This window comes from Daphnia carinata, chromosome 3 (assembly GCF_022539665.2).
Source record: "Daphnia carinata strain CSIRO-1 chromosome 3, CSIRO_AGI_Dcar_HiC_V3, whole genome shotgun sequence".
NCBI classification, from domain to species: Eukaryota; Metazoa; Arthropoda; class Branchiopoda; order Diplostraca; family Daphniidae; genus Daphnia; species Daphnia carinata.
In genome coordinates this window covers 11,974,627-11,985,964 of record NC_081333.1, presented here as the reverse complement: position 1 = coordinate 11,985,964, position 11,338 = coordinate 11,974,627, and the positions used below count along the sequence as shown (strand labels likewise).

Genomic DNA, 11,338 nt, shown 5'->3' with positions numbered 1-11,338 from the left:
GAATAATCCACATTGTCGTCAGTGTTCCGTTTCTACGTAATTTCTTTCCTCTCTTCAACTCTCTTTCTTTGTGGAAAAAGTGCATTCTATTTCCGCCAAAAATTTAACTATTCGTATTCGTTTGCAGATATACCTTTGGAGCACAATAAACCTTAAAAGATACAATAGAAAGGAGAAAGGACGTACAGCCAAACCCCTTTTCTTTATTACCACGTAAAATAAATCCATGAGCCATAGTAACAGGTTATCACTAGGTCAACCAATGCCAACCTCAAAGGCCAGAGTTTAGAGATAAGATATCAGTTGGTTCTGAATATCTGCAGCGTCAAGTACGACAAAACTATAGCAAGAAGAGCGATAAGTCCAGACAGCAAAATGGCGCGGGAGTTCGTGGAAGGTGTCGCAGTATTCTGTTTGGAAATAGTCGTCTCCAAAAGAGTACTGTCCGACTGTATCTGCAGCTCAGCATCATTAACTTCGGCAGCTGCTTCCCAGTAATCCTTTCGTCACATAGAAACCAAATGATGTTTCGATTAATAGATGAAGGAAAACAAAAGAAATCAATAGCACAGTAAGAGGGAAAACACGTGGCATGGAGACAAAGAAGGGAAAACTTAGAATACCTGAACATCGCCATCCAATAGCGTGCCCAAGTCCAACAAATCAGCGAGCGATGCCAATGAATCCGCTGGTCCTTCGCCGGGAAACAGATAATCAGATACCGATATCGGACTGAACGGAAGAGGAGCCAGGACCCGCCGTGGTGGTTCGTGCAGAACAGCTTTCACTTCAATTATTAGGACAAGGTAAGACTCATTAAAAAGGATGACTGGCAAAAAAAAGAGCAATGTACCATCTGGCTGTCCACGTTGTTCCTCTCCAATCAGCGAATCGCAGTGCATATCACATCGAGCCCATAGTGAACGTAAAATATCCTCTCTGATGACCTATCGATTGATTATAAGTCATTAAAATAAAGCAGTTTTGTGGGATGGCGGGGATAACTTACTTGGCTTGCTTCTCGAACGGTGGCCTTTCCGTGTATATATGCCTTGATGCACATTTGACCTCCGAATCTGAGCTCTGAAGAACATTCCTGTTTCTCTTGCTTAACTTCAAGCTAAAAAATTTAATACATCGTTAAGAGAAGGGATATTATTAAGGCCCTGAACCGAAAAACTTGCCTCTGGAATAAGGATTTGAACATTAATAGTTTTTATTCGTTCCTCGCTATTTTGTTGTTTTGATTTTTTCTTTCCGGTGCCCTTTTCCGTTGACGCATCATCCACTAATTCCGACTCCGAAGAGAATTTTCCGCCAAAGAGACAGATGCATTGCTTGACAGCTTTGCCATACAGATCTATCCCAGTCTAAATTTGAAAAGCAGGAATCCAGATTACAGTTGAGTAATAAGTCACCAGGTTATTAAAAAATTCACAATACTTCCAGTTGTTGTCTCAGGGTACCTGAAGATTCTGAATCAGACAAGCCTATGAAAAGTTCAATGTTTGTGGTGCAATGCAGCTCTATCCAAGGGGAACCAGCAGCATTAACAAACTTCCAATCAGCAGGTTTGGGTGAAGCAACTGGGCTATCAATTTCGAAGGTTTTGCAAGTATACCTTTATCAATGTCATTAAAATTGTATGAATGTGAAGAATTCATTAATGTCGGACAATCTTTTTAACCACAATTATGAGTCATCATACTTAATTGTAGTATTAGATATATGCAATGCAATCCTTTCACATGTCAATTGCTGTCTGACCGTAATGGAACTTTTCCCAATAATAACATCAATAGAAGTTAGTAGCTTCCGGATACGATTGTTCATGGCAGGATTTTGAAATGGATCTGAGCTCGAAACAATAAAAACACCCAATATGGTAATGCCTCCAGGTAGAGATCTCATCACCTTTTTTTTACAGTGAGCAAAGCACAATGTTCAAGTTATTTTTAAACAAAATTTGAAAGTGACCTGTAATGTACCTGTCGAGCATGATCAAGAACTAAAGAGTCATCAAAGTCTTCTGTCGGACTATTGCCCGTGTGCACATTTTTATTTTGTGTTTGTAATGAAGATTCCGACTCCTCTTCTTCATCTTCAATTACGGGATCGGGCGTTCGTGCCAAATGTATCACACACGACTTTTGTGCAGAAATTTCTTGGCCAAAAAGTAAACCCACCACAGTTACTTTTTTCGATGCCAACCTTGCGACATACGTCTCAATTCCATCCTCAGCAATGACAGTCCGACCCATGTCAACGACTGGAACACTGGAATGTTGATGTCAAGTAAACTAAAGGAAAAGAATACGTCAACAATAAACCATCAGCGAAGACATTTACCATGTTCCTGCATATCGAACTACAAATCGTATCGAAGACGCAATTCAATCGATATTCAGCCAAGAACTAAGTTTAGGGGGAAATGCTGGAAATTCAAACAGCTTTAAGCGTTTAGCCGCACGTTGCTTTACTTGAATTATATATCCATGAATTAGTATATTTTGTTAATCACGGTATATGCATGCACCATCGAATGGCCTTTGTCGGCATGTTATAAATAATACATAAATAATATACAAATAATATATAATATTACCAAAAGTGAACTACACTCTTTCTTTCATACACAGTGCTACACACAAATAAAGAATAGGAAAAATGCAGAGAGTTACTATTCACGTACCATTTTACATCGTCAGGCAGCCAACACAAGTTTGCACTAGCAATTCGATTTCCATTGAAACCGGGGGAGTGCGGCATAGGTAACATCAACAAAATAGGGCGTTGCCTATAACGCTTCTTTTTGTCCATCAGTACTCGTGACAAGTAAATCAGGTGACTACAAGAGTATAACGTAAATAACAGTCAACCATATTTGATCATGGTTGTTGTCGGACGCCCCCCCCCCTTATAGGATGTGTCTTTCCATGATGCTCTTGATGCTTCCGGTGCAATATTGCTGTTCGACCTTGTTAGCTTTCCATATCAATTTCGCACAGCCAAGATAAAAAAAAAACGAGCCGGCACAGAAGATGAACGATATCAGATGCGCGTGCAAGCGTTCCAGCTTTCCTTTCTTCTTTGAAAACCCGTTCTCTGCGCGCTGGTTCTATTATTTGCCTGGCATTATTTTTCCCCGTTTTTTCTGTTATAAATAATCCTTAAGTATAGACCAGCTTAGGAAAGGATTTATAAGGATAGCCTCAGCCATGGGGTAGATATTTGGCGAGAAAAAGAACGAAAGAGTTCTTCTCAACTCTAGAACCCGCTCAAGTTGCATTCTTATTTTGCTTTTGTTTTGTTTTTGTTTTTTTATCCTAGGCAGGCAGTATAAGCAGATTGAAACATATATCTGTCTTAATCAATCAGCCGTCTCTAAATCAGAGGGATATATGCGGGCGTGCCTGGCGAGATTGCCAGTTTCCTTTTCTAGCGAAAAAGGCATGCAACCTTATTCAGTCATTCGACTCTACGACATTTCTGCTAAGTTTAAAAGACCGTTGATTACCTAAGGAATTGATTACCTAGAACGGATAAAACCGAATTGCAGAGTTACCAAAACACTTTTTTTAATTTCTCGCCAACATAAAACTGACTTGTGCAGCCAGTTTATTTGATGCAGAAGCTGCTGGACGTACCAATGACAATGTCGTGGATGTTCTCAGGTTAATAAAGTCGTGGAATTACACCATCTGATGGTTCTGAATCTTTTTCTCAGCCTACACGTCTTCTTGTTACTAGTTCAATTGCATATGAAATAAATATAAATATATATTTTTTAATGTTTTAAAAGAAGTTTAACTTAATGTTGTTAGTATCCGCGATCGATAGACAGACTCGGGGATAATGTGCGCTTCTGAATCTAGGGACGTATGGGTAATTATTCGAATTGTTAGATTAGATAATTTAAATGATTCCCATAAACTATTATAATGAGCCATTTTTCTCTTTGAATTTTGAGTCGCATGTGAAATCATTACAGGAGAAAAAGACACTGTAAAGAATTTTACCAATTAAACAGTAAAAAGATTTGCTCCAAGTTTGTATCCACCGATTCTTGGTAAAGGAATAGAAGATTGAACTGAAACCTGAACTCCTTGTCATCTTGTTATGGCCTAGCTATTGCTGCGCTTTCTTTGCCCATCGGACGAAAATGAGTTCATTAGCCCGACGCACGCGTTGGTGAAATAAGAAGTTTAATCACCCGCGACTGAAGATGGAAATTTAAAAAAAACTAAAAGTTCATTTCCTAGATGACCTCCTTTACGCAAACCCAAATGCTTTGATTATTTGAATGCAACTGAATTGTTTAGGTTGGATAAATACGTCATTTTTATCTGAGGATTTCGGTTCAATTGTCGTGTCGTTGAGGATGAAAACTCGATTGGTGGTAACTGCTAACATCCACAGTGACACCTGTCTTGTCTTTCTGCCTGAATGTCATACAGTAAAGGATTACCTTTTTTATTATTATTTTTTTTTTAACTTATTACTAGCTACGCGAAATGATGCGATCGCAACATCTGGCTCGGGCTAAACATTCTCTAAACATAAGCTAAAGTTCGCTTTGATGATACTAGACAATCATTCGTTATGCTTGTTCACCTCAACGTCTGCATCCGACAAATCTGTTGCTGTTCTCTTACAGTTTTGTTCTTCTCCGGTAGAATGTTGAATTCGTAAAACGTAATACGGATTTACGACAGAACCTCATTAATTTTTAACAGACGGGCAATAAATGATTGTCGCAGAATTGCAGGTACACTTCACTATTAACCATTGTTGCCGGTCAACAAAAAACAGTTAGAGCCCAATTTTTGCACGGAATTGCATTCATTCTTGATGCATTAAAACATAACAAAGTTCAGATTCATAAAATGATTAGTGTCTCTACAACTGTCTCGTTCTTATCAGTGGAAATTCGACGTTGTAATAAAAAGAACTTGTTGAAGACACAACATCAACCTCACTCACGAAAACGAACGCGTTTACTCTCTATTGTGGACGTATGTTTGTTTTACCTTTGAAGGTTACTAAGCATAGCAGAAGCTTCTAGATGAGTCCAATAAAAAATTGCTAGACAGTTTCGTTAGCCCTTTGTTTATGTATGTGTACCCATGTGTATGTCATATCTCTCTCTAAGCCTCCGGTATAGCACCAGTTCCGCTTTCAACTGTTTTTTGTTGTTTTCACTTTCATTTTTTTCATTTTTCTTCTTGGAGTGTCATCCTAGTCGGCATCCGCTGACATCGAAAAGCCAAGGAACATACGCTGACTTTTGGGTCTCGGCCGGAGATGCTTCCTATATGCTCGTGATTCAGGAAATTAAAAGAACAATGACCAAAGAGGAAATGCAGCCGCAGCAACATTATAAAAAAAGCACGTTGCATTACCACTACTGTGCTGTCTGTATACGTGGGGGTACGGAAAAGGAAGGGAAAAAAACAGGAGAGGATGCGGTCGCACAATGATAACCTTTCTTTCTTTTCTTTATGGACGGCTGTTTCTCGGACTAGATGATGACGATAACGGGTACCGAAAACATTGAATAGAAAGGGATTGTGTCTACGTTTGCGCATTTTGACAATCCCCGCGAAATTTTAAATCTTTTTCCCTGGTTTCTTTTTTATTTATTTAGAAATGTAGTTGCGTGTTTTTCAATCCTTTTGTTTATTTGGTGAAGGAGCGCCGAAGGGAGTACGTTTTGCATTGCGGGACTGAGGTAACGTTATCCGAGCAGTTTCTCCTTATGTCCCCCTCTTTTGTGTATGCGTAAATCTGACGAGAATCTAGATGCATTTTCAACGGGGAGATGGAAAAGATATTGTCGTGCCTTTTCAGACTTACTCTATCTTTGCAGTGTTTTTTTTTTCCCCTCGTGCGTGATACTCATACCCGCATAGTTGAACATCAATACACTCACCATTGTGTCTCGTAGTACTCATCCGCACATTCTGTGCATTCATCACAACCTGTCCAACAACTCAAATAATTAGATTTACCATTGTCTGTGGTACCAATCAGTACCCCGACTATCGTTCAAATGCGCTCTCAATTTGATTATTTATTTCAACTTCCGTAGAGTGATTCATTTTCAGTTTCAAAACGTCGAAGAAACTAGCCCAACGAAAGATATCGATTACATCAAAATGTATTGTTTGTCATCCTGTTTCTATTGTTTACCACGTGCGTGCTAAAAGTTAGCTGCATCCAGCATATAAGGTAGCTAACATGTAGAAACTTTGGATCGCTTCTTCATGAAGAAGATACACGAAAAAGACGGGCAGCTGGGCCCGTGTCGTTTCCATGTCGACTACAAGGCAAATGAATGACTACATCATTAGTACCTCCAGCTGTCCTATAAATAAGTCTTATGGCTTCGTATGGCTCCTTGTGCTAATGGATAAGATCTACAGATACCTTAAGCCTCTGCTTTTTCTCTTTTCTGTGGCTTTTTTCTGTGTCGGAAGGCAAAACTAAAGGCCAGAAAAATAGCTGGTCTAGTGGTACCCCACGGCCCGACAAGCTAGATGGTAGAACGTGACACTAATGGTCGCTATGGGCCAGCACCATTGCTCCCCAATGCTTCAATTGCCACAGTACGGCCTTCCATCTTCGAAAGTTGTAGCGAGAGATACACAGCCCATCGAGTTTTTATATGTTCATTTTGTGTAGCATTAATTATCGTTTCTTGGTAGACGTCCCTTTTTTTCAGGGGGGAGGGGGCAACATGGCAAATCACTGTAATGGCTTCTCAGTTTAGCCTCAGTCATTAGCCAAATGATAAACGACACCCATCGACACTTATTTGTTCCAGCTCTTAGATTTTTTTATACTTCGCTTTAAAAATTTTGTTCAAAAATATTAGTTTTTTTTCTTCTTGTATGACAACAACTTCCACCGATCCATGTTCTAGATTGCTCCTTCTTTCTTTTCAAATATCTGCGTTATAAATATGGAAAAATATTCCAAGGGAATTCTTTGAATTTGTTATGCCTTTGAGCTGGGTATTACAGACCGCAAACAAGACTGTAGGCATGCAGTCATGCAGTTTCCTCTATTTACTCATACTTAGACCCCATGCTCCTGCGTTTATGTACAGTAGCATACAGACTTCTCCGGAAATAAGACGGACAAAAACTTGTAACATCCTCCCAGTATATGTGTATATACAATGCGGTGCAGTTTTTGAAAAAAAACGACGACAGTCCCGGAATTGAATAAAATACAAGAAGCTTCCAGTGGAAGGCTTATTACCAAGGCCACAAACAGATGAGATCTATAGGCGAATTTTGAATCGATATCACGGGCCGTTAGCAACTGCGTTTGGTAACGTAACTTTCGTGACAGCAGCTGACAGGTTGCCTCCATAACTCGCTGTCAGAACTCGAATTCCCAAAGAAATTGAACAAACCAGTTGGGGATAACAGACACGAAAATGAAAGGATGTAAAGGCGTCTAGGTGGATCAAGTAATTCGTGTATCAAATGCTTGTGAAGAATGCTACGAACGTAAAACAACAATGTAAATCGATACCGACTACTACTGTACTCGTCTGTGTTTCAAATCGATAGCAACGGAATAGTATAAAATCAATCTCTTTTTGTGCTTTCGTATCTTACCTCTAATGCAACGAGTTTAATTAAATTTTCATTCTTTTTAAGGCTGGGACTGTTTCAGCTGCTACTGTGTGACAGCTAGTTTTGTTTTGGCTGAATTAGAGCCATAAATCAAGGGAATGCTGAGGGGATTTTGGTTGCGTGTTCCCGACTGTTCGGGATCTAAATAGGCTATACGATCCATCCATTTCCTCCGGTTAATATACAGACACATCGCTGCTGTGCTGCTCCAAATCGACTATAGTCCTAGGACCCATGTTTGAAAAAAAATATATATTAAGAAAGTAGTTTTCACCCACGCTTCCATGTTATAGATCTTCCTTCTTCATCTACAGGACGCAGTGAAAAAAAAAATTGTTTGAAATAGATTTTGATGGGCCATTTAAAGTAGTGATCCTCTCTCCGATAAAAACACAAAATTACCGTTCTTTTTCTTTTCATGATGTTTACGTGACACTTTGGGATGAACATGTCACGAATATGCTGCCATTCTGACAAACGTGTATGAGCTTTATCCAAAATGCGCTCAGGACATTTTAAAGAACAAATCGACCGTAAGAACAATGAAGTAGATCGCAACTCGTGATGGTTTGTCTATGGCTCAATACATAACGATGAATTCCAAAAATCTACTTGTGGAATACTTTGCTAAAGTTCTCAGCTACGTGCCAAGGCAAACCTCGTATCCCTTATATCACGTCACAGACACGCAAGGCTTAAGATGAGTCGTCCACCTTTTTCCGTCTCATAGCTCTCTGCCGTTTAAATATACAATCCCGATTTCGATATAGATAGGTATTCTTCATAAATAAATAGATTTCATGCTGTTATTTATATACATGAAGGTTATACAGTAAACAACAACCTTTTTCTCAGTATATCTCGTTTCTTATACGCGTATCAATGCGTGTGCTATTTATTATGTTTCCGGATCGCCCACGAGAGCTAGAGTACACACGTATGCAATAACATGACGGTATATATATAGCTATATATATATATTTCTTTCTGTATTTGTTGGATTGTAAACCAAAAAGAGAGACAAGTGTGCTCAAGAGGGGACGACAAGGTTTTGCTGGCGGCGTGCTGATCACCCCGGGATAAACTTGTATACAAGGCACCGTGGCAGTTTGTTGTGTACACCAACAAACAACAGAGATAAGGGGGAAAGAAAAAAAAACAATCCGAGATGAAAAGAAAGAAAAGCTAAAGAGGCACCGTATATACGTGTTGAGGAAAATAAAATATATGCAGTCCGTGTAATAACACGTGAAGTGGCAACGTTCGTCGATGACGATAAGGTCGTGTAACCTCTATAACATCGAGTGGTGATGCAAGAGTTGATTCAACTAATTGGTCAAGGTTTCCCCTCGACACATCCAGAAAAAAAAATAAGCCAAGTAGAACTTGAGGCAGGTCTTTCTCTTGAGATGATAGATATCCACCTACACACTTCAAGCGTTGGGCAAGAATCAAAAAAGAAAGGGGGGGAAAAAGAGGAGGGATGTCAATAGATTGAGAAGCCTGGTCGAGTGCCACACCACACACATACAATTGGCAGTGTGTGATCTTTTCATTTGCGAACGATACGTGTGTGTGTTCAGCCACATTCGGTTTGGCTTGATCTTCGAGACATCATAAGACCAAGAAAAAATAATGACGAACAAGCGGGTGAGAGGGCAAAGAGTTTGATTTTTCTTTTCCCCCTCGTTCGACCAATCTATAGGAAACACAACGAGCAAAAATAGAAAAGAACAAATCTATTCCCATTTTTCATCTTCTTTCTGAGCTCTGGGTGTCACTAGGGGCGATGGCGTTCATTTGGTTACCTTGTGATTGAAATGTCATCTTTAGGCTTTTCCCCTCCTTATTTACTTTCATCATTCAAAATTCTTCTTTCTTTCTCGTCGAAGACCATGGATTTTTGTTTCACTTTTGAGTAGCAACTTTTTTGAGCAATCGAAAAACAGAGGAAACGGCAACATGCAGCGAAGGGCTCCAAAAGACACCAAACGCTTGACACATTTCCATCCCGCTGTATTGTTGCTAGTCTGCCGCGAATGATGCGAGGCTTTTTTCCTGTGTTTAACTCTACACGAGGTCGTTGACTCTGTTCACGAACCAATTTCTTCATATTTTTTTGTTGTTTAGACTGAAAAAGAAAAAAAGGCCTTAGCTTCTTTCAGGAAGCAAAGAAGATTTGGCTTATTGGCTATTCGCCAGCCACGGACTGGTTATTTACAACGAGTTAATTCACTTAAACATTATTAGCTTACCGAGGGCTATGCTTCTCTAGGATTCTAGACAACAACATTCCAGGTAAGGCTTTAACCTAATCTAATGATGTATAGCTCAAGAGGATCTATCTCGCATTCTGTTTCATGTCTTCGTCGTTGATATAAAAAAAATATAAACTAAAGCAAACGAAAAAAAAAAAAAGAAAATATTCAATTAAACATTATGGTGTGGCTCAAAGAGCATCACCCTGGTAGAGGTTCTATTGAGGAAGACATATCTGATGAGTTCTTGTATCATCTTGGTCTTTGAGTACGGCTGGGGGTCGTTCCAGGACGAGCGTCTGCGGTCCGTGATGGCAGACATATACGTAGACTGTCACGACCGTTCTCATTTTTGCAGGATCTTTTCACTGGGAAAGTGCACATTGATTACTGGCTCTGCTGCATTCCAATGCTCAAAAGAATGGATATTTTATTCGTGAGCCATTATACAAATCTGCGTAATTCATCCTTTGTGGTTGCTTGGCTTTTATCTTAATTCAAATTTTGTTTCTCTGCGCGTGGCTTTGATGATGACGCACTCTCTTTCAACACATATAGACGACGTTAGCTCCGTTTAATAATGCAAATGAGAACATTCCCTCGTTCAGAAAGTGTGACGAGAGTCAAGCAAGTCGCAATGCATCTGCCGTGTTCACACAAAAAACTCGCAGCGTTTTTGAAGAATTCATATCAGCAACATTGCCGTCATCGTGCCAGCCGACGGGAAACATTAGTAATTATTCCGGTGTAGTCGACAAGGCTTTGAAGGAGGGCAAAAAGAAGTCAAACTCTTCTTCAAAGTTTCTTTGTTCAAAACTCAAAGTTGTAGGAAAATAAAATATGTATTTATATAAAGACACGGACGACTTAAAAGGGAAAAAATAATTGATAGATCGGCTCGCTATTACAGTTAGTACATGGGCTATGATAACGCCTTTCGTTTTCTTTTTTCCTTATCCACTCTTTATATATCCTTTGATGGTCGACCCGAGAAACGCAGTCTCATTAATGGCTTGCGCATTACTACTCGAGTCGCAGGCGTATCTCGCACGCCGACGCTTTTTATTTTATCCGATTCTCCCATAGCCCTGCCTTTTAATATAGTGGGGACGGGATCGAACGCCATGATGGACTAATTCCTTGTTCAGCTCGATCCGCTTACTCTGTCTATAAATATATATATCCCAACACTGTAAATACACTTATCTCTTTTCTCTATTGGGACGCTCACCCATCATGTGACTTTACCGCTTTAGCCTATTACTTTTCTATTAGGCTGATAATGATGGCTATCCTTTCCCCCCTGTGAAGCTATAACACCAATTTTAAACGATGGAATCTTTTAAACGACGCTAGATTTCAAGTTGGCTGTGCAAAAGTTTCTTAAGGTATCCACCAATTCATTTGTTTTAATAGAGATCATACTGTACG

At 39.6% G+C, this 11,338-nt stretch overlaps 1 protein-coding gene across 1 annotated transcript; it reads right to left on the bottom strand.

Annotated features, from left to right (window-relative positions):
- Nucleotides 1-183: 183 nt before the first annotated feature.
- On the bottom strand, nt 184-2,368 carry LOC130698525 (protein odr-4 homolog). The gene is made up of 8 exons (XM_057521194.1): nt 1,989-2,368; nt 1,709-1,914; nt 1,444-1,621; nt 1,185-1,370; nt 1,010-1,120; nt 854-947; nt 624-787; nt 184-500 (listed from the first exon to the last, which is right to left on the bottom strand). The coding sequence occupies exons 1-8, from the start codon at nt 2,259-2,261 to the stop codon at nt 300-302; spliced, it is 1,413 nt and encodes a 470-aa protein (XP_057377177.1). The 5' UTR covers nt 2,262-2,368; the 3' UTR covers nt 184-299.
- Nucleotides 2,369-11,338: the final 8,970 nt, after the last annotated feature.

What these genes read in the sequence shown, in the direction of transcription:
- LOC130698525 (XM_057521194.1), bottom strand. Translation starts at nt 2,261, where the DNA reads ATGGGTCGGACTGTCATTGCTGAGGATGGAATTGAGACGTATGTCGCA. An exon ending in ATATCTAATACTACAATTAA is followed by an intron (nt 1,622 to 1,708) that starts GTATGATGACTC and finishes ACATTGATAAAG; the next exon opens with GTATACTTGCAAAACCTTCG. An exon ending in CCGTTCGAGAAGCAAGCCAA is followed by an intron (nt 948 to 1,009) that starts GTAAGTTATCCC and finishes ATCAATCGATAG; the next exon opens with GTCATCAGAGAGGATATTTT.